This window comes from Pinus tabuliformis, chromosome 8 (assembly GCF_031772625.1).
Source record: "Pinus tabuliformis cultivar Carrire ecotype Pingquan chromosome 8, CPIR1, whole genome shotgun sequence".
NCBI lineage: Eukaryota > Viridiplantae > Streptophyta > Pinopsida > Pinales > Pinaceae > Pinus > Pinus tabuliformis.
In genome coordinates this window covers 527595725-527623555 of record NC_142294.1, presented here as the reverse complement: position 1 = coordinate 527623555, position 27831 = coordinate 527595725, and the positions used below count along the sequence as shown (strand labels likewise).

Here is a 27831-nt window from a genome sequence, read left to right as displayed (position 1 = left end):
CAGTAGCCAGGTAAGCTAACACTGGGCCAGTCTGGGCCTACGCAGCCTTGATGTAGAGCCAGAAGGGCCAGCGCAGAGGGAGAAAGTTGTCTCCTACGCAGAGCACCGAGAACTGTCGAAACAGCCGGGAAAGCTGACGTAGTGGGTAGAAGAGTTGACGCAAAGCCTTAAGGAGCTCCACACAAGCCCATGCAGTGACTGGGAAGGGGGCAACACAGTTGTAGCCGGGGCTAGCCAGTTTTGTTGTTGGATCAGTGAGAATCTGCCGGGTAAAGTGGGGTAAAACTCTCTCAGGTTTTCCGCCATTGTATTTCTCTATCACTGGTTTGCTGAGAGGGCAACCAACGTTTGTATTCAAAACTACTGCTTAATAATAGAAAACCCTTAGAGTTGTTGCACCGATTTTCCCGCATTTGGTTTTTTCGGGGACGTTTAGTCCAAAAATAAGTGTCCTTTGTGTGATTGTCTCATTTATTTTTTAGTACTTGATCTGTATGTTGGTGTAGGCTGCAGTGTATTTGCATTTAATATTTTCTGAATATTTATGAAAATAACTTGTTAAAATGAAGAACACAAGTAGGTAATGCAAATCAATTTATTGTAGTAGGATTTCTGAATTGTTAGATTCAAAATTTTTCACATGGTATCAAAGCATTGCAGATCAAGGAGGACTTAAGCCATCAGCAAAAGGACAAAGGAAAATCTGTGTTGAAGACAACTGTCCTGAGAGACAATGCAGTTTTAGGTTGAGAGAGCAGAGGAGGGGTGACGTAGTCACCTAAGGGAGGCTCACGCAGAGCCTGCGTCAGGGTGATTGCGTGATGTTGTTGCTGCAGAGGGCAACACAGTGATTACTAGGCCAGCGGAGAGACTGTTGAGTCTTGTTTTTCCGGTTGCTGGGGCTAGAGGTGCAATGCATACTTCATTTGGAGTTGTTGGGTGGGTGCTAATTTTGTTGGTGCATAACATTATCTAGTGGGGCAGAAGCAAAGTAGAGGGAATTAGTTCCTCAAAAGATTTCTTGCCAAGAAATCTAGATCCAGTTCTGAGCAACAACAAAGAGAGATTAGAGAAGGGTGGTTCGACAGTGGTTGGCATAAGGATTTCCGTGAGGGAAAAAGAAATTCAGAGGGAGCTTGTTCCTTAGAGGATTTCTAGCGCCAAAGAAATCCAGATCCAAGTTTTGTTGGGCAGCAGTGAAAGAGGGAGAACAGAACTAGTTCAACATTCATTTGAGCAGAGATGGCCATTAATGGACTGAGGGATCAAGACAGGTTGGATGGAGCATCCAACTTCTTCATCTGGAAGGCTAGGATCCTGACAGTTTTGGATAAAAATTGCATCAAAGATTATGCCTTGAAGACGGTTGTTGTTCTGGTTGATGCTGATTCTCTCAATAAGTACGAGGAGGCTCGAGCAAAAGCAAAGTGCATGATCCTGGACAGGGTCAAAGATCATGTGATCCCACATATTGCGTAGGACACAACAAGGGAAATGTGGGAGGCCTTGACCACATTGTATGAGGGAACTTCTGTTGAGAGTCAACTGAGACAGTTTTAGATGCATAAGGGAGAAGAAATTGATCCCTTCCTTCTCAACTTGCAAATGATCCATGACAAGCTAACTTCCGTAGGGGCTACACCAGATCCTGAATTCATGGTCAGGACTGCTCTGAATGTAGTCACTGAAGATTGGGAAACCTTTGTCCAAAGCATCTTGGGCAGGGTTTCTCTTCCGAGTTGAGAGGAGATGTAGGCAGCTCTTCGAGAGGAAGAGATCATACGGTTGGCCAAGGCGAGAAGCAACAACAAAGGGATCAGAGTCAATAAGGAGGAAGAGGTGGATGCGACTCTCACATTAGCGGGACAACAAGGGTAGCAGAAGATAAAGAAAAATTACATATCCAAACTTAGATGCTTCAGATGTGGAGAAATGGGTCATTTTGCCACACAGTGCCCTCAGAAGAAGGGCAAAGAAGAGAAGTCTGAATTAAAGGCTGTTCCAGCGCAAGCTGACAAGGAGGACGATGAGGATTGCACTATGAGTGCTCATGCACCTCTATAGAAGAGGTGGGACAATATTGAGCTGTAGGTGGGGGGACTACAGATAAGGCAGGATCCTTGAGGTGCCCAAAATCTTGGATCACATACCGCTACGAGAGCCCTTAATGACAGTAGCAAAATGACGGGAGTCAGTTGGTGTGAGGGATGATGGAGCAACAGTGGCAGAGCTATTGGAAATACTGAGGGGGGGGTGAAAAAATATTCCTTTTCAATTGTTACTTTTACCAATTAGATCACTTATAATTAGAACACAAAATGAACAATAAGAATAAATACTTTTATTAATCTCAACGAGTCAAGTACAATATTTGTGTAGGGCTCCAACCCTAGATGAAGACACCAATCTTCAATCTCCCAGGCTCCAACCTATATTTTGCCAAGCACCGACTTGGATTTCCCAAGGCTCCAACCTTGTCACTTTGAGGCACCAACCTCTAGGGCTCCAACCCTATCTCTGGTACATGCACCAACCTGGTCTCTTGAAGACTCCTATCCTCTAGGGCTCCAACCCTATCTTCCAAGGCACCAACCTTGTCTCTTTGAGGGTCCAATCCTATCTTCCAAGGCACCAACCTTGAGTTTAGGAGCACCAACTCCAAGGACATTAATCCTATATTTTCCAAGCACCAACTTGGACTTTCCAAGGCACCAACCTTGTCAATTCTGAGGCACCAACCCCAAGGTCTCCAACCCTATAGCTTCACTTTGTCAAGGTATGTTTGGTTGTACTTCACGGCTCCCAAGGTCTTCTTCACTGAGACCTGTCAATCTTCAGCTTCACTGTAGTCTTCACTGTGCGTCATCAATGACAACCTTTATCTCTTCACATGAAGGTGTCTCTGCTGTCATTCATGGTACCCAAAACACAATTCTTCAAGGTCACCTCATGATGACATCAGCGATGCATCATGATCTCCAAAAGTATCTTCAGAAGATGCACCAAGGTGTCCTCAATGTGCTCCAAGTACTCTTCAAGAGTTCTAAGAATTTCATTGCTCCAAAGGTCCTAATACTTCATTGTCTAAGGGCTTCCAAAGCTGTTGCACTGGTACAAGCTTCCAAATTCACTTAGTCTGGGTTCGAACGATCAAATCTCCATATACTTCAATGATATTCAATGATCTGCTTCAAGGGTGACTTCAAGGTATTCCAATTGTCTTTCTTTCCAATCACATAGATCACCACATCAGTTCACCATAGGAGGGCTATTCCACTGTCATGTGACGAGCTCCATAAACTGTGCTTGACTGTCCAATATAGGTCTCCACCACCTTCCTTTGCTGTAGCTATATATTCACTGTAGATATAAGAGTGTTGATGCTGCAATCATAATTTAACTCTGAATCTAGGCTTGATCTCCACACTTTGAGAGCAACATTTGTCACAACATTGTTCCTTCAATGCTTCATACAAACTGAACCATCTGAGCCACTGTCCACTGTACCTAACCCACAAAAAGTCTCTGTCGACAGTATCCGAGCCTTCTTCAAAGTTTAACGATGTTTCATACTCCAAAGCTGTCACAGCGCTAAAATTGATGCCACAGGTTCCAGTTGCTCACAAAATAAATTCAGATTTGAAACAATATATCACAGGTCTAAAACAATATATCACAGGTTTGAAGCTTTTATGCACAAGTATGAGCTTTATTTTACAGATCTGAGCTCATAAAAATTGCTTACACGTTAGGAAGAGGTCCTATACAGGTCGAGGCTCTGTGACACAAATCTGAGTTCTTAATCTTCACAGGTTTGAAGTATTCTCCTGCCCAGAACCGAGGTTTGTCCATAGGTGAGCACAGGACCAAAAAAAAAACGTTGTTCTGTCCACAATTTTGATGTTTTAGCCAATCTGAACTGTAAAGTGAAGAAGGCCTGCAAAAGGAGGATGAATAGCCCAAAAACCGACCACAAAAAAAAGCTTAAAGATCTTGCCCAAACTGAATTCTTCATCCTCTTCTCCTCCTGCTCGTTTCTTCTTCTTATCTCTGTGCTTTTTCACCGAATTACAGTCCTCTTAAATGATCACCGAAAAATTGACTGAAACAAATGAGATTAGGTTTATATTTATAGTGGTTTGTCCTCAATGAAAAGACGTGACGGTTGGAGAATAGGCCGACATGAGAGCCGACATGAATGTGTAAGTGTAGGTAGGCTAGCAAATAGGTATATTTATCTTAACTTAAAAATTCAATATCTCAACAACCACCGGGAGTTTGAGGGCAAGTAATGGCTCATTAGAAAGGTAAAAATATACTCTATAAGATGGTATAGGTCTCATTGTGGAAAGATGCCTCCAAGGTGTCAAAAAATATTTTTCTTTGTGACTGTCCATGAAGTATTCAGTGCAGATTATGACTAGGACAGCAATAGGTCATTTGGGCTTGATGATTAGGACAACAAGAAGGTTATTAGTGTGTCCCCAAATGCTTTGTCATCATGTAAGTCATCCATGTCACCATGATAGTGTATCCGGCATCATGATAGTGTATTTAGCATTCATGTCATCATGATAGTGTAGCATCATGTATCCAATAATAGTGCAGTGATATGTCACCAACCATAGTGTAGCATTTATTAATTTCGCATTAGGAGATTTCCAAGTCCTTCAAGTCATGTCTCCAATCATTGTCCATGTCATCAAGACCTTCATCAAGTGCCATCACGTATGACGTCATCAAGTGTGGTCATTCATGTATAGTCCTTCAATATTAAGGGTAAGGACATCATCTGGGTTCTAGGCTTCTTTATCAAGAGTAAGAACATCATCATGATTTGTAGGGCTTCTTCATCAAGAGCAAGGATACATGAGGTTATGGTGTCTTCATGGTTAGTTCAAGCATCTAGGACAAGACATCTTCTTAGTGGCTTGACATCATAATGGCATCATTAATAGCTTGACATCTTCATTAATGGCATCCTTATCAAACAAGAGGGACTTGTCATCATGAGCAAGGACATCATCATATTATGCATCACAAGAATATTTGCCATCCCAATAATGCCATATTGACATCAATGACAACCTTGATTACATAAGAGACCAAGTTCCGTGACCAACTAACTTCCGTAGGGGTTACACCAGATCCTGAATTCATGGTCAGGACTGCCCTGAATGCAGTCACTGAAGATTGGGAAACCTTTGTCCAAAGCATCTTGGGCTGGGTTTCTCTTCCCAGTTGAGAGGAGATGTGGGAAACTCTTCGACAGGAAGAGATCATATGGTTGGCCAAGGCGGGAAGCAGCAGCAAAGGGATCAAAGTCAAGAAGGAGGAAGAGGAGGATGCGCTCTCGCATCAGCGGGACAACAAGGGTAGCAGAAGAGAAAGAAAAATTACATATCCAAAGTCAGATGCTTCAGATGTGGAGAAATGGGTCAGTTCACCACGCAGTGCCCTCGGAAGAAGGGCAAAGAAGAGAAGTTTGACTCAAAGGCTGCTCTAGCGCAAGCCGACAAGGAGAACGATGAGGATTGCGCCATGAGTGCTCATGCACCTCTAGAGAGGAGGTGGGGCGATATTGAGCTGTAGACTACAAATAGGGCAGGATCCTTGAGGTGCCCAAACTCTTGGATCACATACGGCTACGGGAGCCCTTAATGACAGTAGCAGAATGACGGGAGTCAGTTGGTGTGAGGGATGATGGAGCAATAGTGGCAGAGCTAGAGTGCTCAAAGTTTGAAGCAGCGTAGTGGAGTGTTGCAGTGGTGCGGAAGGCACAGAGCAGATACAACAACAACGCAGTAGCATTAGAGGCTCACCATAGATTAGCAGCAGAGGTAGCTTCAACGTCTAGGGGCATTTAGACTGACCAACATGTCAGCTTTTGGGTGGCTTTTCAGTTGCTTATTTCTCAGCAACTGATTTGCAGTGCAACAATTAGCAGTGGCAGTGCTATGTGTAGCATGATGCAGCATATTGAGAGGGAGTTGCAATACAAATGTAGCGGTGGCAGTGGAAGTGTCATGGGCAGCAGTACAAATTACAGTAGCGCAGTGGATGAAGGGTAGCAGGCTGAGCATCAACAACGTAGAGGACCGATGTCATGGATCAATGTGATTCTTCTGCTTAGAGCACATTCCTCGCTAAGAGGAAGTGTTGATTTTTGGGTAGCATCAGATGTGCTCTAGCTCGAAAATTTTCTGGAGGGGCTAAAACACATGAGATCTCCAAGACCTAGAAATTGGTTGGAGAAATTCCACCCGGAGTGCATGTTATTCAAATAATTAATTATTTTTAATGTAGTCTAAGTTAATACTTAGGAAATTAAAATAACTAAAGTGAATTAATGTAAATATGGGTGAGAAGGTTCGAAGTGACGAGGATCAAGTCTAATTTAATCTTAGCTGTTGATTAGATATTAGATCACGACCGTTGATTTCTCAACAGGAAAAGTATAAAGGAAGGCTTGGGGTTAGTTGGAGAACATACACAGAGAGATTGAGGAAATCAATTTTCTGAGGTGAGAAGTTCTCAGGAGGAAAATCGATTAGGGATATCTTGCAGCTGAGGGGCCGGGATAGTTCGGGAATACTGGCAGAGAGGCAGAGAGAAGCTTGTGGAGGCAGCGCAGTAGCGAGGTAAGCTGACGCTGGGCCAGTCTGGGCCCACTCAGCCTTGACATAAAGCCAGACGGGCTAGCGTAGAGGGAGAAAGTTGCTTTCCACGCAGAGAGTCGGAATTGCCCGGAACTATTGGAACAGCCGGAAAAGCTGACGCAGTGGGTAGAAGAGCTGACGTAGAGCCTCATAGAGCTCCACACAGGCCCACACAGTTACTGCGAAGGGGCAACACAGTTGTAGCCGGGGCTAGCCAGTTTTGCTGTCGGATCAACCAAAATCTGCCGGGTGAAGTGAGGTAAAACTCACTCAGTTTTTCCGCCATTGTATTTCTCTGTCACTGGTTTGCTGGGAGGGCAACCAACATTTGTATTCAGAACTACTGCTTAATAATAGAAAAGCTTTAGAGTTGCTGCATCGATTTTTCCACATTGGGTTTTTCCAGGGACGTTTAGTCCAAAAATAAGTGTGTCCTTTGTGTGATTGTCTCATTTATTTGTCAGTACTTGATCTGTATGTTGGTGTAGGTTGCAGTGTATTTTGAATTTAATATTTTCTGAATATTTCTGAAAATAACTTGTTAAAATGAAGCACACAAGTAGGTAATGCAAATCAGTTTACTGTAGTAGGATTTCTGACTTGTTAGATTCATAAATTTTCACACTTTGGACGAAAAATTGCCAATCTTCAGAAACGTTATTCAACGCCAATCGTACAAACTCTGAGGGCTGGGGCGCTAACCTAGTGAAGCTAGTTGGTCCCGAACATCCTAAAGCCTTGTAAGGAAGGGGTCTACACGCTCCCCTTTCTGCATCCTCGTGCATCTTAGCTTCTCCTTTAAGTACATCTTCCGCTGTTGGGAAGATCTCTCGTACAACATAGCTAATGCTTCCCACATCTGCCGGGCAGTATCTTTGTCGGCTATATGGGATACTACATGATCTTGAACCCCGTCGAAAATCATCCTCTTAGCTCTCGCCATCTTAGCCTTGTACTTCTTGAGCGGATCTGCGTCAACGGGTACAACTACGACACTATCAACATATGTTTTGAGATCATGCTCATCTAGAAGGCATGAAATCCTAGCCTTCCAGATCACATAGTTGGAGGCTCCGTCCAATCGATCTTGATCTCCCAACCCAACTGATGCCATCTCTCCTGAAAGAGTCAAACTACTTCCTCTTCTTCTCTGCGCAGTCGTTGGCCAACTATTCGCGCTCCGTTCTAGAGTGAGAAATCCCGCACACAACTACTGCTGCTCTACTAGGAAAATTCGAACTTCTTGGCTAGGAGTCCTTTGAGGAAGAAATTCCCTAAGTGTGTGCTCTCCTCTCCTTATGATGTTATTTTGCCAGCGATTGCTGCAAAATAACTGTGTCCCAGTTAAAGATCTGCTCTGCAAGGAAACTGCTGCTACTCCCTCTGCCTCTAGTAATTCTTTGATCTGGGAAATTTTATTCTATGTTGAGTCACTCAAAGAAAAAAAATCCCACGAAAAACTGACCCTTCTGGCCAAGAAATATGCTTCCCCTGAGGGTTTCGATTTGCTGCTTATGCCAAAATTCGAAGTGCCTCCTTCCTTCTGAGCTGAGCTCTCCGGCTTACGATTTGTGCTCTGATACCATGTGAAAAATCAGATACCCGATTCCTACTGCAAACAAACCGATGATATTTCTCCTATTTGTTAAATTACTTGAATATAATACTTGCAGTTTTCTACGACAAATATTGAAATACATACACTGTAGCCTACACAAAATAAAATATTGCGGAAACTAAACACTGCACTGGAGAGAAATAAACACACACATATGCACTGTTATTTTTGGACAATCGTCCCTGGAAAATCCTAGTGTGGGAAAACCAGTGCAACAGTTGAGGGTTTTTATTATTATGCAGTAGTAATATGAGTACAAATCGTTGGATGCCCAAACTAGCTATCCGATACAGAGAAAAATTGGCAAAGAGTTAGGGAGAAAAATCTCACTAAGTTACCAGAAAACGGATACGGGAACGGATACGGGTACGGGGTTTGAAACGGATACGGCAAATTTTCAAAAAATCTGGATACGATACGGCAGGAAACGGCACATAATAAATATATAAAAATTTAAAATATATATATATATATATATATATATATATATATATATATATATTAAAAATAAAAAATTCATATTACCATTCATATTTCAGAATCTAAATTTAAATTATCTATGATCTATCATGATTGATGATTGATGATTCATCATCATCAATTCAAGTTTCAAGTTTCAATTCTGGTTTGAGCATGGAAGCCTGAAGGTAATGATATCTCTTTGACAAATCAAAGGTAGGGCCGTAGGCATCATCTCTGTGACAAATCAAAGGTAGGCATCCGGATTTATTGACAAACCAAACTATTGTAGCCAAAAAACTTAAAAAGTTCTAAGGTAGCTACCATGTGAATGATATTTCTCCCTTTAGTTATAATTACAATAAAAAAAATTAAAAATCTGACGGAATGAGAAAAATATTTTTCAAAGAAGGGTGGGGAAAGTCTTGAAGACTTGAACCATGACTTCATAACTAAACCCCCTTTGATATAACTTAATTAGATGTCTCGACTCTCAAATGGTAACCCTAGTAAAATTTTGAATTGGCCTCAATTAAGAATAAAAAAATCCAAGTAATGTCTCAGTCTTCAGAACTCAATCATGGGTAGAAGGGGAAACTCAACTTTCCCTGCTGTTATCATTAATGGTAGAGATGTTTATGTAAGAAGTTTTTGTATCACAAACCAAGTAGAAAAAAGAATGAACATATCACAGATTCACATTCCTGCTTGAATTCAGGATGTTCGAACTTCAGAGTGAGTCAACCACTGTTTAGTAGTTTACTGCTTCTAAAATTGGGGGATCAACAGAAGGGGAGTCATGGGAAAGTGACCAAAAAAGCAGTCGCACAGTTCACCATGAAGAGGGAAACCAACCAACAATTACACACAATGCTGTAATAGCAGGTTCTGACTATGAGGTGTCTATATTATATTTCTGAGACGTAACTAGTTACTAAACAGTGCGAACTTCGAAGTATTATATTACTATGGAACAAGGCCGAGTTCCTCTATACGCAATAAGAATCAAAGACTAAAGTTACGTGCGTGCAACATCGTGTACCTTGAGGGCCGAGGCTTGTTCGATGCCGGCAGGAACCAGTCGACTACTCCAGACAGTGAAACTCAGAAACTGTTAAAACTCTCAACGCTCACTGCTCAGCGGCCGCAATCACTCACAGGAATCAGAAGTTAGAAGTAGAACTCGTCGTTTAGGGATTAGGCATAATAGGTTAGGTAAGATAGTTATTAATAGGGTGAACCGTGAACGAATTTGGAAAGCCCGCCAATTGAATTTAGACCGTCGGCTCTTGTTCATTAAATCCGTTCCCGGCAGCCACGAAAAACAGTTAAAAATGTATTGAATTTCCCCAATACGCATTCGATTTTTCAAATACGTATTTAAATTTCTCTGATACGAATTCGATTTTGCAGATGCGTATTAGAAATTTCGAAATACGTCTTCAATTTCTCTGAAACGTATCAGGATTTTTAAAACGGGACGTGTTCTCCTTCAAAACGCCTGAAAAACGGCAAAAAAAATTCTGATACGTTTCCAAATCTGAAAAAACGTTTTTCGGCCGTTTTTCCGGCGTTTCTGGGCGTCATATGTTTCTGATACGGGAAACGGCGTTTCTGCCTGCGAGGGTGCCGTTTCCGGTAACTTAGAAATCTCATACTGTTACTAGAGATCCGACACTAATCAGGAACTAGAAAGCAAGCCCCACGATGCCTTCGCATCAATCCTACGCAGAATTGTGTCACAATCTCTGGGATCTGCGTCACCTCCTCCTCTGATCTCCTGTTATCTAAAAATTCGACCCTCTGGCCCTTCGGTCTCACAGGCCGACTTCTAGCACTAGATCTCGACTCTCCCAGCTGAATTTTGAGCAACCTCTGAAGCTTTGTGTTGCCTTTGCATGGCACTGCGCTGCCTCTTTGAACCTCTCCATGCCTTCTCTGCCTTGCACTCACCAGATCTGGAAAAATCTCCTCCGGACTACTATCCCTACCCCTCACTGCAAGAAGATCTCTTGATCTCTCTCCGAAAACTCAGTGCTGCTACTCTTGAGAAATTCGATCTCTGATCTCTCTCATTTGACATGTTCTCCAAATGCCCATCGAACTCCTTATAATCTCTCATTGGAGCTCCAGTGGCCAAGATTAAAATATAATCAACAGCTAAGATAAAATGGGAGTTGATCCTCTTCTTCTTCTAGAAGTTTCACACCTGATTTAATTAATATCCTTTAATTAACTAGATTTCCTATGTTTAGACTTAGGGAACCATTTAAAAAAGTTAATTATTTTAATTAAATCATCTCTAGGTGGAATTTTCCCAAACGATTTCTAGGTATTGGAGAATGCACGTGTCTTAGCCTCTCTGCAAAATCTTGAGGTAAAAGCACATCTGATGCTACAAAAATCAACACCTTGAACTTGCCTTCACATTCACGATTCTTAGACACTCTCTTTTGCACACATATCGACAACTTAACCTTTCGCCCTTGAACTCAAATCTTCTTGGGCTCTCAGGTTTGGATATCATTGTGAGACCATATAAGAATACAGGGTACTTGAATTCATAGAGTTGCAGCAATACATCTTTCACACAGTGGGTTTGGGAAAACACTTTCTATTATCATTGTGCAGCACGTCTGCCCTTCCCGAATCCAGGAATATTATAATGCAATGTAGTTGGCTTACAACACTAGAAAAATCCCTTTCGCTAAGAAGCAACTGGTGGGGGTATCTGTTTTGCGAAAGTCACTTAGGGCTTCTACCTGTTGCCAACCAATTAGAATGGTTTGTTTGCATGGGTGGAACAACCCATGAGGCGTGAAACATGTCAAGGAGGTGGGAGGAATTTGAGCCTTGGTGGTCGGTATGAAACACCCCTGATTTACCATCTAAGCCCTTGTTAACATCTCTCACACATTTACAGCTTACAACTTATAATATCCACAAGTGGTTGAGGTGGTTTTGTGAAAATTCTTGAATCTAACACATCAGAAACCCCTACTACAATTTCTGGTTTACTATTTCCTACTTGTTCTTTACATTAACAAGTTATTTAATTACATAAACATCGAAGTAAACACAAATGCAACCTTCAAAGATATACAGATCATGCACTGAAATAAATTGAGACAATCACACAAGGGACATCGTTATTTTTGGACAATCGTCCCCAGAAAAACCCAATCCAGGAAAACCGGTGCAACACATAGAGGGTTTGTATTATTAAGCAGATTCGTGAATACAACTAGGGTGCCAAAAATGGCTCACCCAGAGAATATCCTTGGCAGTAATACCTCTTTCCGGAGATAGATATTCCGACAAATCAGCAACCGGATGATCAAACCCACAGTGACTCTGACTGTTCCTTGTGTTGGACAGCGAAAGCTGCTCCAAGCACTGCTCTGGAACCGCGTCACTCGCTTTCGGCTCAGGATCTGCTAATCAACTCCCAGTTTGCCCCATAGAATCTCCTAGCGCTGCCTCTGAAGCCCTATGCGTCCTCTGTTTCAGCCTCTACGACTTTTGCGTCATCCGCTACAGTCCTTTGCGTCCTCTACGCTGGCTCCTTAGGCCTCTGCGTTAGCGCTTCTTGGGCTTGCGTTGTCCCTCCCGACACTTCACTGCCTCTTTGCTATGTATTCTTCAGCCTTGGATGGAAATCCCTTGCTGAACTGCCCCTCACTGCAACTGATCACTAACTCGATTTCCTCAGCAAACCCAGCCCCAAAAGATCGAATTCTTTATCTCTCTTGGTGTGTCTCCAACTGACCCTCAAACCTTCACTTATATTTTTCCTATTGACGAATCAACGACCGAGATTAAATCCCTAGTAAACGACTAAGATTAGAACTAGCTTGATCCTCGTCACTTAGAACTTTCTCACCCACATTTTATATTAACACATTAATATTTTAATTTTCCTAAGTTTAGACTTAGGAAATCATTAAAAATATTAATTATTTTAATATCTCTTCATGCGGGTGGAATTTCTCCAAACGATTTCTGGGTCTTGGAGATCTCATGTGCCTTAGCCTCTCTACCAATTTTCATGGCTAGAGCACATCTGATGCTACCCAAAATCAACAGGTTTAGCTCCCTAACCCTTAATGACAACATCTAGATGTTACATTGTCACACGTCACTAAAACTGACCATTCTATGAACTTTTTTTACTCCTAAATAGTATTCCAGCGTAGAAACTGCAATATTTTCCTTATACCCTACTATGTACATAATGGTTGTTGATTCTGTAATCAAGGGAAATCTTTGACAATAGCATTTTCTGTTCCACGAAAAATGTTTTGTTTTGAACTATAGTTGGTCACTAATTTGTTAAATGTCCTTTACAAAGTAATTCTCAAGAGTTACCGGTTTATCTTTCTGAATCTGTTCCAGGAAAGTAGGTTTTCCTAATATCTATGAAGCACGGTTTAGCAGTGCTAAAGTTGGTTTTAGTTAAAATTTTGCCAATGGCCTCTATTTTGGAACATATCTCTTTTGTTTTTCATTCTAAATCAAATAGCAATGCGAAAATCTATTGCGTCAATGCTTTTCTGGCTTTGTATCTATTTCCCTAATTCTATTTATGGATATAGATAGATCAATTTATGGTATTGCATATTTTGCAACTTCATCCAGGATGATTTCTTGCCAAGGACTGCAACTCCCCTGGAAGATATTTTTAAGTCTCTTTTCTGGTATGAATATCTTTCCACTGTTGGTTTTAAATTTTAATCCACATGTTAGTAGAATCATCTTTTGACCCATTATACCAAAAGTGCATCATATGGACGTCAGAGTTTCCTCATGACCAAAATTTACTTTTAATTGTAGTTAGCATGGTGGTCACGTTACATTTCCAAACTATCATACCAATTAAAAAGTTTTTGGTTACCTGTGACCATTGCTTCTCTTTGATTATCCTAGTCTCATAGTGTATAATTTATTCAAGCAAGATGCTAAAAATATGGGTGTGTTTGGAACTTTGGACAGCTTGCCTTGTTTATTGTGTGTTAGATGTATGAAAGACACGTTTATGTCAGATGAAAGGAAGCTCAAAGATCCACGAAGACTATATGCCCCAGGACGGTTATACCACATTGTGGACAGAAAGCCTTGTGGGTAAGAATCTTGAAACCTCTATAAGCAGTCAGAATATAGCCATGTTGATGGCACTGGACAGGGAGGACCAGATGTTATTTTGAATAATTACTCTTACCATGGAATTAGATATGTCCAAAAATATGTTATATCTTGTGATATGCTATTGGTTCTAACTTCTACATCAGTTCTTTCAGGACCAGAGAAGTTTTACCTAATACTATAGGGGAGTGTTATTGAAGCTTGTGATTTCTACATTTTCTTGTATGCATATTTACAGTTGTTTGTTTTTTGTACAACAGAACTAGGCAACTATTGTCCAAGACTCAAGTCCTATATGTGATTAACCCAGTTTGGCAGCTTGATAAATTTTAGAAGGCTTCATAATTGATTTTAGATTTCAGTTTGCAGCATTCATAACTCACTGAAACAGCAACATCCTCCTATAAAAATTGCTGGAAAGAGACTAGCTGCAATGTCTGGCAAACGAGCAGTAAAATGCTAGAGATACTTTACAAATGAGACAGTGGAAAGGCTGAAATGCAATTTTTTAAGAAAAATCTTGAATTGTAAGAATAATCTGATAAAATCTGCTACATTCATGTGAACAAAAATGATTTCTTTAAGAAACTTTCCTCTAGCTAGTTTTTGGTTTCATGGAGGGATGTGTAAAGTTTTGAATGGATTCCTCTTTTGCATGCTGCCATTGTCATTAATAATTTAATAGTTAACTATTATGTCCATCGTTCATGCATTTATGAGCTTTCCTTGGAGCAACCCAGAGTTCTCCCTCAGCTGCCATGTGAATAGCTGTGTCCCCAAGAACTAGGAACAAAAAACAGGAAATATGCTTCTAGAAACAGGGGTTCTCTATAGTCAAGGAACTAGGGCAGATATCTATACGAAGCAAAAGGAGAAGTGGAGTCAACAATAACAAGATTCCATGGGAAATGGGGAGAAAATGAGAAAGAAATCTTCCATTAGAAAAGAAGATATTGTACATAAAAATGAAGGGAAATAATTAACAGTTCACTCACTCATAAAGCAATAAACAAGTTACAACTTGATGCATAGGTGATAGATTCTTGTTTGCCAAATTTCAGATATAGAAGATATAATATCATAGTCAAAGTCGTGAATAAGTTGAATCAAATCATTAAACAAACCCGCTACCTCACTGTTGACAGGTTCCCGCAAGCACAAATTGAACTTTGACATCATTACATGAATTGTTTATTTTGTCTTCATCCAATTGCTTTTCTTTCAAATAATTTATGAAAAGGGGGATACATTGATTATGTTTGTCAGGTCCTGCACCACCCATATTTGCTCAAGGCCACTTGGACTCTAGCAGCTACCTACTTTTGTTGTATTGAATAGGGGATTCATCCCTTGCATATTTCTATTCCTATAGAGGTGGGAAATGCCTTGTCTTCATGGGTGCCCCCCCTGCAGAATAGTGGACTGTACTAGACCAAGGCAATTTGGCCTAGGGTTTACAATTTTTTATTTTTATTTTCTTTCAGTACAGTGATCAAATTCAGTATATTCTTTGAACAGTCAAATTGCCTTCCAATGATATAATGAACACTGTGTAATCAATAATATAAAATTTCAGCTCCGCAAAGACAGAAATGATCCAGATATTCACCGATAAATTCCTGAGCAACAGAACTGGATTCCCTACCTCGTTTCTACGGCTAAAATAACTGTGGCTATGATACCACTGTAATAAACCAGGGCTGTAACATGCTAGGGTAATTTTTCCCTAGTTTTTCCTGTAGCAAATAAATTTCTTCCTAAAGACTACAATTCAGTTCAACACAATTGTCGTATTTTCCAGTGAACAACACTATTCCTTAATAATTTCTGCAGATCGCGTATCATTCAATAATTTCAATCTTTTCTTTGACAATATTGTAAATCCCAACAGTACAGTAAATTTCAGCGGGGCAATGTATCATTTAGCAGTTTCAATTCTTTTATCAATACATCAAACCCAACAGCATAGTGCTAATTGCCCAACAAACCCATGCAACATATAAGTCAATAAAGTATTCAACTCCACACCATAGATATGAGCTACCTTTAATGGAGATAGATCAGAAATTAAATTTAACAGAGTACCCAAACCAGTTATATAAGACTACAATTCAGTTCAACACAATTGTCGTATTTTCCAGTGAACAACACTATTCCTTAATAATTTCTGCAGATCGCGTATCATTCAATAATTTCAATCTTTTCTTTGACAATATTGTAAATCCCAACAGTACAGTAAATTTCAGCGGGGCAATGTATCATTTAGCAGTTTCAATTCTTTTATCAATACATCAAACCCAACAGCATAGTGCTAATTGCCCAACAAACCCATGCAACATATAAGTCAATAAAGTATTCAACTCCACACCATAGATATGAGCTACCTTTAATGGAGATAGATCAGAAATTAAATTTAACAGAGTACCCAAACCAGTTATATCGAACTATCCAAATGCGGTTTACTAAAAGCTGAAATATATGCGAGCTTTTGCTTGGCAAAATTCCTAACATGTCACCGGACTGTATTTATTTCCTGCCTGTGTATTATATATATAGAATGCTCGGACCTGCTCCACAAAGTTCGGGCTGTTGTAATCTTCAAGATCTGTAACTATCTCTGCTTTATACAGGGACTGTCTCCTTTCCAGAAGCTGGAATTTACCAAAGAAGAAGTCTTTCGTCCTCCATAATGCTTTGGTCCGCTCAAAATATGATAAGGTTAGATCTGGGAGGTCTTCAGAAGTACTTGCCTCAGATAAATTTCGGTGCCTCAAAATTTCGCTAGGAATAACACGTCACTTCTGTCACAGGGAACCTGAATATCACAAATGTCACTGCAGCCCTGCTTCTGTTCTTGAATGAGGTTTCGGGTCAACTTGGAGGGGCTTACTCCTTCGGTGCCCCCTGAAATATCCCGAATGGTCTCCGTCCACAATTTTTGACACAGAACAGGATGTTTGACTTCAAAAGTTCAATATGACTTCGTCGTCCACCCTTTTCGCTACAAAATACCTTCGCAAGGTTTCCTCAAGGTTCAAAGCCTTCGTTATGTTCAGCGTCCAAGAGAATGCCTGGCCTTTAGATGTCACCCACATGATTCCGTTCTTCAAAAAGATTTAATGATCTACCCAGACTTAGAAAAAGATTTAATGATCTACCCAGACTTATAAAAGTCAACCTGCTTCAGGATGTAAGAAAGGTTTCGTTGCCCTGTAGGAAGACGAATCCTGTGCCAAAACAAGTGAAAATAGGAAAGTAAAGAGAAAATAAACTTATGAACTAGGGTGGAATCTTTCACCAGAGAATTTGATAGGAGTAAGAGGTCTTAAAACCATCAAAGCCTCGGGCTCAGGAAAACAGAGATAAATTGATCCACAATGATGCATCCAAGTGAACTCAACCCTTCTTAATTTATAGACTTCCTTCAGGGCTTCATCTTTTTAATTGGTTGAGTGTATATTACTCAAAACCCCAGTTTTGGGTTTTTTTTTGCCCAGTTGACCCAAAATTTGCCCAACAATAGGTATTTTGGGTTCTTATCCCCTTAATAAAGTACTATACCCTATGAGGATGGATAGGCTACTAAGTCCATTTGTCCTCAATTTGTAGAGCATATTACATGGACGCCCTCGCATCCGAAGGATAGTTGGAGGATGACCTTGGCATTTCCTAATTGTCTTTGAAGCAACAAGGCGTCACCAGGACAATCACAGGTTGTTGGGGTGTCGCCTCCTGAAATTGACCCCTATTCATGCATGTATGTATAGATACATTGATAGGTAAAGATTGGGTTATTACTATACTAAATTACAATATACAGACTTTTTCAGACAAAATTGAGTTCTTACTAGAGTCTAGAGCTTTGACTTTTTTCCCAAAAAAATCCTAAAGGAGCATATATCCTGTATAACCATGCCAATATTATGAGAGAATACTATCTATAAGTATCTGACAACTATTAGAATCAACAACCATGAACTATGACTTCTGGTTGCTAACTAAAACTTGAAAATCAAAATTGAAAACATTTTCTATTTATGATTCTAGAGCATCTAGGGTTGTTTATCTATTTCCTTCTTGGAAAGAGCATCAATAGACAGGTTGTTTGGAATATGGATGTTCAATGCTTCCATCAAAATATGCGATGATGCTTGACTAAAAGGATTGATTGCTGCATTTCATCATAATGACCTTCATATACTCTTTTGGCCTTTTCAAAAATGCCTGAATCATCTCTTCCGTCATTAACACTACCTCTGTTTTAGAGCCTAGGCAAATAATTTTCCTTGTTCAAACTTTAGGAACTCCACCACTATCTCCTTTTCCATCATTGTTCATTCTTATTGATCAAGCATCGGGCATGAATTCATCTAGTCTGCTCTCTCAAGTCGCCTTTTCGCCCATACATTTTTCTAGAGATTTTGCTTTAGCATTGCAGTCATATTATGTACCTAACCCTTATTCATATGATTATCTTCATTAATCTACTAGTAGTATATTTTCTTCCCACCTCTTCTCTCTTTCTTTGACCTAGGCTCTTGTATTTTGTATCAAGGGAACCTTTCTTTAGATCTAGGCACATTGGCCTAGAGGGATAGTATGGGAATACTTAACCCTGATTCTGCTCCTATATATAGGGTAGGGAGACTCATCAATAATTGCTTTGTGTTGTATATTGATATTTTGTGATTGGGAGGTTTGATCCCTCAAAGTGGCATCTCAATAATATTTCTAGTCACCATTTCACATACTATTGGCGCCACATTATGGTATGTAGTATTTATTATGTTGTTTTGTACAATTTATATCATAACAAGTGGTATTAGAATAAGCAATTCTCAGGTGATGCCTTCAAGAATACCCTTCCATCCCGAAGTTGTAAATTTTGATGGTTATGTTGAAATTCTATAGCATGTGTAGTAGAAAACAATTTTTTGATCTGATAATTACTTCCTAATGATTCTCAAATAGTATTTTCATGCCACTGTTATCATTGAATAATGTCACTGAGAAAATATCAACTGTAAATGTAGCAGAAACAATAAAAATCAAAGAAAGATAGCCATGCACAATAGACACAATATTTTTACCTTGGGAAACCCAATCTGGGAGAAAACCAACAATCTTTTCTTAAGGTGAAATTGTTTTTTCAACAAGGTTTACAAATCAGAATTTGTTTAGAAATCTGAGGCAACATTTCAAGTCAAATGACTAGTCAAACCTAGTCAAACTGTTGCTGGTCAACGTTGGGTAAACCAGTCAAAAATCAACACTGGAATGTGGTCAAACCTTTGCATGTGCTGCTTGTGGTCAAACTTGGTCTACAGTCAAAACTTCACACGTGCAACCTGTGGTCAAGCCCTCACATGTGGAACTTGCGGTCAACGTTTCAAAAATGTGGCTGTATGGAACAGTCAACTCGCTAGTCAAATCTTGGTCAAACCTTCACACATGTAGCCTTCAAGTGTAGAAGTAAAATGATGAAGAAAGATGAAAGTGAACAAATTTCTCTTTAGCTAAATTTCTCCTCCACTAGAAAAGATAAGAATGCGATTGCCATGCACGTCGATTTATATAGAGCTCTAATGTTGAGTATGTTGACCACTAAAGTGGCACCTGATTTTTTTTTTAAGACTCCATGCCCAAAGATATGTCAGAGGCTTCATCCACCATCAGAGTTCACTATGTCATCAGAGTTTTTCAACTCTACTTCTTCTTCTCATCTTTTTCTGTTGTACTCAACTTCCAGAAGCCCTGCGGGGATGCTGTAAAAGTGATGTTAGTATGATGAGTTGAGTCATGTAACAGGCCTAGGTAACTTGAGACCTTCTCATCAAGTGAGTTTACTCTGGAAGGTTTTTTTTCACTTGGTTAATTATTATATCCTTACGGAGACTTAATAATTAATTGAGTTTTTTCCTCCAAGCATAACCCCAAAGCCGGAATACGACTTGAAGGTGAAGCCTTGGGTGAGTCCTAGTGTCTAGGGTCATTGTATATTACAATACTAGATCACACAAAATTTCATGGAATTTGATTAGGTCTATTGGTCATTTTTAAAATTTCCCGTAGGGCAGAAATTTGAATAAAATCTGAATGTAAAATGTAACAAGTGATGTCTAGGGAAGTTGTATGGGGTATGTGTGCTCAAAATTACACCTCTCAGTCTCAAATTTTTACTATGACACACTTGGAGGGGTAGAAAATAAGTTCTAGACCCTCGAAATCCACTTTTTCTAAGTTTTGTGGAAAACATGGCAATAAATTAGCTCAACTATTAAATAAATGGAGAAAAATAAATATCCACACTTGCTCAAATGATGTGGAAATTCATCTAAAGGTCAAAGTTGAGCTACCAAGTGACGTGGACTCCACATAAGCCACAAATCAAACAAATCAAATTTTTTGTGGAGAAGACAATGAGTTCCAGTGATAAGATCCACGATTTGAGGAAGTTAACTTGAGCTTCAAGGAGATATCATGAGTTGGCTTGAGATTGGATTAGAGTTCACTTGAGTGAGGTGGAGAGTGGTCTCCTACCACTTCACTTCACTCTCCCAAATGTCCTCTCATCTAATTCGAACTCTCTCATCAAGGATTGCATGGGCCTCTAAGGAAGAAGTCAAGTTGCCACTTGGGAAATTCGAATTTGCATGAAGGAGCATTGGGATGGTCACCCATTTGTCTTGGGATTGTCACCATTTGCTTTGGGATTGACTCCCAAACTTCTATATAATAAAGCCATGGGCTCTCACTATAAAAACCCATTGTTACGAGCTGTTGTGCTTGGGAAAGCTCTGCTCTTATGTACACTTGTTCTCGATTGCAATAAAAAACTTTGGGGCTCATTCATGAGTGTTGTTCCCTTGGAGTATGATAATTGACTCTCTATTGGTATAATTTCTTTTGCTCGTGCTTTGATTTATGTTGTTTCCATATGCTCTAGTAGATTTGTTAATGTAAAGCTATCTTGCATTGACAATTGATTTAAGAATATGCTATAGGTGTAGAAATCTCTAGCTATTTTCCAATAAATTTCTAGAGTTTTTCTTATCATTGCTTATTTGTTAAATCTATATGGGACTAACGTTGGATCGAAGTTTTGTAAAGGAAAATCTTGTTGGATCAAATATCAAGCGTGAGGGGAAGTCTTTGGAGAGACCAACCCACTCTTGACACATTCTCCAAGGAGCTTTCATTGGTTCTTGGAATTCCATAGTCTATCTTCCGAAGTGATTTTCTTGCAGGGATTTTCTTTGACATAACTTGTATATAAGCAAATATTTCTTAATTTAAATCTTTTCAAAAAATTATGCTTTCATTGATTTATTTAGCTATTTAAGAGCATTTCCCAAACGAGACAAGTAATGGGATTCACTCCCACCACTTGATTTGGTTTTGTATATTATTTTGTATCTGTTGATTTGGGGTAGCATCGGATGTACTCTAGTCATGAAAATTGGTAGAGAGGCTAAAGCACATGAGATTTCCAAGACCTAGAAATGGTTTGGGGAAATCCCACCCGATTAGGGAGACATTAAAATAATTAATATTTTTAATGGAGTTCCTAAGTCTAAACTTAGGAAAATTAAAATATTAATGGATATTATTATAAAAATGGGTGAGAATGTTCTAAATTACATGGATCAAGCCAAATCTAATCTTAGCTGTTGATTAGAGATTTAATCCCGGTCATTGAAGACTCAACAGAAAAGGTATAAGAGGAGGCTTGAGGGTCAGCTGGAGATACACCAAGATTGATCAGTCAGTTCAATTTTCTGGAGCGGGGTTTGTTGAGATAAATTGAACCAGTGATTAGAGTTGTAGTGAGAGGCAGTGAGTGCATAGCAGAGAGGCAGAGATAGTGTCGAAGGACCAGCGCAGAGACCAGAGAGGCTACGCAGAGCCAGCAGGAGCCATGCAAAGGGCCAGAGGGATTGCGCAGAGGCTACCAGAGCCTGCGTGAGTGACGCAGAGGGCCAGAGAGCCAGCGCAGAACATCAGAAGGCTGACGCAGAGGCCAGAAGGGTTGACGCAGTACCTCAGAGAGGCATTTGGAGAGGTTTCCTGGAGCAGACCTGCTGAATATCTACTTCCGAAGAGACGTACTATTGCCAGATAGATATCTTTGTTGGGTGAGCCAGTTTGGCACCCTACTTGTATTCATGAAAGCTTTTTAATAATAAAACCCTCAGAACTGTTGCACCGATTTTCCCAAGTTGGGTTTTTTCGGGGACGATTGTCCAAAAAGAACGGTGTCCCTTGTGTGTTTGTCTGTTATTTTCAGTTGATGATCTGTAGATGGTTGAAACTGCATTTGCGTTTATTTTCAATATTTATATGGTTAAATAACTTGTTAAAGAATAAAACAAGTAGGTGAAATAAACCAGATAGTGCAGGAAGAATTTCTAATGGGTTAAACTTAGAAATTTGAACATGGTATCAGAGCGTTGCAGATCACAGGAGAGTTGAAGGCACCGGCTAAATCATAAAATTTGTAGCAGAAACAACTGTCCCGAGAGACAAAGCTGTTCTAGAGGTGCGATTCAACCTTGCTGGGATTGCGCAGAGCTAAGAGGCTCAGTTTCTTCAGTTGCTAGGGCCTAGGGAGCTTTGGGCAGATTGTGGATTGGGAAGCTGGTGGGGTGTTGTTGCTGTCGAAGCAGAATAGTACGTAACGGGACACAACCAAGGTAGAGGGAGTCGCTACCTAAGCGGATTTCTAGCCAAGAAATCCACATCAGTGTTGCAGGAGCAAAGGGGATCGGAGAGGAGCAGTTCAACAATTGGTAGGAGGATTTCCAGAGGGAAATCGAGACTCAAAGGGAGTCTAAGAGAGAACTTCCAGGAGGGAAGTCGAGACTTAGAGGGAGTAGAGGAGAAGAGCGGAGATGGTAATGAATAGACTGAGGGATCATGACAGGTTGGACTGGGCATCCAACTTTGTCATCTGGAAGGCCAGAATCCTGTCTGTTCTGGATAAACATTGCATCAAGGGCTTCGCCTTGAGAATCGTGGCTATCCCAGTCGACCCAACTGATAACGAAAGGTATGAGGATGCAATGGCCAAGGCAAAGTGCATAATCCTTGATGGGGTCAAGGATCATGTAGTTCAACATATTGCCGAACAAAGGAGATGTGGGATACCTTGACGACATTGTATCAAGGCACCTCCGTGCAGAGGAAGACGCTACTAGAGAATTCGCTGTGGTCGTATCGGATGCAGAAGGGGGAGCAAATAGATCTATACCTCAGCAGGTTGCAGGAGATTCGGGACCAACTTACTTCCATAGGGGCCACGCCGGATCAAGAGTTCATGGTGGGGACCGCCATGAACACAGTCTCCGAGGAGTGGGAGACATTCGTCCAAGGCATTTTGGGCAGAGCGACTCTTCCAGGATGGGAAGAGATGTGGGCAGCTCTTTGCCAAGAAGAGATCAGATGACTGACCAAGGTGGGAAGTAGCAGTAAAGGAGGTTGAATCAAGAAAGAGGAGGAGGATGCAGCTCTGGCATCTACGGGACAATAGGGGAAGAGGAAGAAGAAGGACATCTCCAAGATAAAGTGCTTCCATTGTGGGGAGCTGGGTCATTATGCAACCCAATGTCCCAGGAAGAAGAATAAGGGAGAGGCTTCTGACTCCAAGGCAACTTCGGCTAAGGCGGAGAAAGAAGTCGAGACAGATGACAATTGTGCCATGAGTGCTCATGCACCTCTAGAGAAGAGGTGGGGGGAGATCGAGCTGTAGTCAAGAGGACTACAAAAAATGTGGAGCAGTGTCCTTGAGGTACCGAAACTCTTGGATCATATCCGACTACGGGAGCCCTGAGTGACAGTACCAGGATGACGGATGTCGGTAGAAGCAAGATGCGGATGAAGCGACAGAACAGTGCTAGAGTGCAGGGATCTGTAGCAGTGCAGAGAGGGTTGTAGTAGAGCGAGAGGCATAAAAGTGGTTGCAGCAGTGCATAAACGCACAATGGTGTTTGCAACAGTGTGGGAGGCACAAAGTTGTTGCAGCAGCGCAAAGGAAACAGAGGGAGCATAGGATAGCAGCAGAGGGAGCACAAGATAGCAACAGAGGGAGCTTTAGCATTAGGAGGGCTTCTAGCCTGAGAAAGATGTCAGTAGTTGGGTAGATCAGTTACTTACTTCTTAGTAACTGAGTTGCAATGCAGCAGTAGCAGTGGTAGTACTATGGGCAACATGATGCAGCATGATGAGAGAGAATTACAGTGCAGATGCAGTGTTAGGAGGAAGGACCAGCAACAACACGGATGTAGAGGGAGCTGTAGTACAAATGTAGTAGTGGCAGTGACAAACCCATGGGCAGCAGTGCAGAGGATGTTGTGCAACAGGCCAAGCATCAACACAGGTACCAATGCCAGATGATGAGGGTGATGTTCAGTAGTGGAGCATTACTAGAGTACATTCCTCGCTAAGAGGGAGTGTTGATTTGGGGTAACATCTGATGTGCTCTAGCCATGAAAATTCGTGGACAGGCTAAAGCACATGAGATCTCCAAGACCCATAAATGGTTTGAGGAAATTCCACCCGGTTAGAGAGATATTAAAATAATCAATATTTTTAATGGAGTCCCTAAGTCTAAACTTAGGAAAATTAAAATATTAATGGGTATTAATATAAAACTTGGTGAGAATGTTCTAAATGACATGGATCAAGCTAAATCTAATCTTAGCCGTTGATTCGAGATTTAATCTCGGCCGTTGAAGACTCAACAAAAAAAGTATAAGAGGAGGCTTGAGGGTCAGTTGAAGATACACCAAGATTGATCAGTCAGTTCGATTTTTTAGAGCGGGGTTTGCTGAGAGAAATCGAACCAATGATCAGAGTTCAGCGAGGGGCAGTGAGTGCATAGCAGAGAGGCAGAGATAGTGTCGGAGGACCAGCGTAGAGACTAGAGAGGCTATGCAGAGCTAGCAGGAGCCACGCAAAGGGCCAGAGGGATTGCGCAGAGGCTACCAGAGCTTGCATGAGTGACGTAGAGGGCTAGAGAACCAACACAGAGCATAAGAAGGTTGACGTAGAGGGTTCCAGGCTGACGAAAAGGCCAGAAGGGCTGATGCAGTATCCCAGAGAGGCGTTTGGAGAGGTTTCGTGGAGCAGACTTGCTGAATATCTGCTTTCGAAGAGAGGTACTACTGTCAGATAGATATCTTTGTTGGGTGAGACAGTTTGGCACCCTAGTTGTACTCAAGAAAGTTTCTTAATAATAAAACCCTTAGAATTGTTGCACCGGTTTTCCCAAGTTGGGTTTTTCCGGGGACGATTGTACAAAAATAACGATGTCCCTTGTGTGTTTGTTTGTTATTTTCAGTTGATGATCTGTAGATGGTTGAGACTGCATTTGTGTTTATTTTCAGTATTTATACGGTTAAATAACTTGTTAAAGAATAAAACAAGTAGGTGAAATAAACCAGATAGTGCAGAAAGAATTTCTAACGGGTTAAACTTAGAAATTTCAATAGTATCATACTTACATGCTTTTCTACACTAATTTGGTCTTAGTTTTGCAACCCATAGTTGGAGTTTTGACACAAGTGCCTTGAGGAAAGACCGCTGAACTGTAATTAGTTTTCTTGTAGGACTTCTCAAGCATCCAAGATTAATTTCAAGGAGGTTGTGGACACTAGAAGGAGTTGCAAACACGGATAGGCCGTGGGCCTTTGTGGAGATTGTAATTTTTAGATTTTAGAAAGTCTTCATTGGCCCTTGAGGTTGCTAATGTTGGAGAGATATTATATCTATTTCTAGCTCCAAATCTTGTACTAATTCCCTTCATCTTTTGGGCAACCCTCTAAGAGGCTTTAACTCCATTGTAATATCATAATAAAAGATCTTTTTTGTTGTTGTGGAAGCTTGGGTTTACCCAAGACATCCTTTTTCCTCTTTTTGAAGGAGGATTTTGTGTGGGTGTACTAATTTTGCATCTCATCTTCTCTAACTTTCCTTTTTAACTCATTTTGAATGCTTTAAAATTAACACAATTTCACCATCACATTTCGATTTCTAAGTTAAATCTTGCGACAAGTTCATGTGATGCTTTGCATTTCATTCTTGCTTTGAAGTACAAGTTGATATTTTGCTTTAGAGCAACTCATTTCTTACATGCAAGTATTTGGAGTTATGTGGCAAGTTTAATTTAGTTGCTTAACAATTTGCTTTTCTTTGGGATACAATTGCCTCACTATAGGCTCATTTGTTATCTTGCTCACTTATTTTCCAAGCATACTTTACAAGCAAGCATTCACTTTTCTTTGGCTTCATCTCATTTCTATTGCTATAAGTTTATGGTTTGGGCATTTACTTGGAGCAATTTACAATTTCATTTGCTTATGAAGCTTAAACTTATGTGCCTTGAACAATTTTGAAGTTATATCATTGTGAACATTTCTACTTACTTGAGGCAATTCCTCTTTTGCAAAACAAACTTACTTGCATCACTTCAATTCATTTTCAAGCTAATTTCCTTTTCCAATTGAAGCTACATTTGTAATTTACTTTGAGCACTATCTCATTTCCATTATATTGAAGCATTACAAATCTCTCTTGGGAAAACTTGCATAACATTAGGCATTTTAGCATAGTTTGCATTTTAACTCAATTAACCTTCAAGCATATGCTTGGTTGATAAACATCATAGCGAAAATGCTTAATTGGAAAATTCTTCCAATTAGTACGAAGTAAGGTAAAGGGTGTGTGACCCTGCAGTTATGGAGGTGTCTTGTCCCCTTGTAGGAACGAAGACACATACTGGCTTGTAAGACTAAGGGGAAGGGTATCATTAACGATACGATCGTATCCTCAACCCCTCTTTTTTACTGTTACCCCAATTTTTACCCTTTGGCAAGAGTTTAAAAGGAAGATCTCTCACTTAGAGTAGGCATTTAACTTAAAATTATACAAAATAATTGCACCTAACCTTAGTTAAGTGTATTTCATCTCAACTCACTTTACTTTTCAAACTATTATACTTGAAATTTATTTATATGCTTGTCATGATGAAAATGTCTTGAATTAATTATTTTGTAATGTTCTCATTGGGAAAGTACCATATCTATCATTTTGCAAGTGAAGTTTCAACATATTTTATTTTGCAAGTTATTTTATATTGCTTCTTTACATGCTTTAGAATCCTGAATGGTTATACTTTGAAAGCATTTCTTTGAGAGCAATTTTAAATCTTGCAAGTGATATCATATTTCCTAACATCTATTTGATTGAAAAGATTACTTGTGTTTCACTTTGAAACATTTCATTTTTAGAGAAAATATTATTTATTTTGAAGCAATATTGAAGTCACTGGTCTTATATACTTATCTTTGATTTATGTGTTGATGGTTATTGAAGTATTTTCATTCCATATTGCTCATCATATTTGTTGAAAGCTGTGCATAAATTCAAGTAATCCAAATCGACTTGGACATCTCCTAGAAACCTCACATCACTTTTTTAACTTAGTTTTTCGTTTAGGGACCACCCCCCTTAGCTTGCCTAGGAGAGAGCTTAAATAGAGAGAGTTGGGAATTGGTGAAAACCCCATCTCTTAGTTTTGTCACCAAACCACACCTTGTGGGGATAAGGGCTTTTCTCACTAACTTAGGTGTGTGTGATAGGCGACAACCACATTTTTGGCGCCGTTGCTAAGGACAAGTCCTCTTGTACTTGGAATACGACTAACTTTTGGTTTTTGCATGTTGGATTTTAGAGTTAGATTCTTGTTCAAGTGGCGACTCCACTTATTTCATTTTCTGCAAGGATTTCTGCTTGAAGCCTTCTTCTCGTAGACTTCTTGCTAATCTTGGACAGGAGCCTCTCTCTGGTATCCATTTGCTCTTTCAGGGTCAAGTGAGCATGACATCATGAATGATTTGTTCGCCCCTTGTGATTTTACTAACATTCTAGGCTATCTGAATTTTATTCCGGATGAAG

At 40.2% G+C, this 27831-nt stretch overlaps 1 protein-coding gene across 3 annotated transcripts in view; it reads left to right on the top strand.

The window, feature by feature from the left end:
• The window catches only part of LOC149236477 (uncharacterized), a 390522-nt gene that overhangs the window by 83000 nt on the left and 279691 nt on the right, over nucleotides 1–27831 (top strand). For all 3 annotated transcript variants that reach the window (XM_089372399.1, XM_089372400.1, XM_089372398.1), the window contains exons 2-3: nucleotides 13375–13433; nucleotides 13729–13857. In XM_089372399.1, the coding sequence (XP_089228525.1) occupies nucleotides 13375–13433; nucleotides 13729–13857 (188 nt within the window). The remainder of the gene's footprint in view (nucleotides 1–13374; nucleotides 13434–13728; nucleotides 13858–27831) is intronic.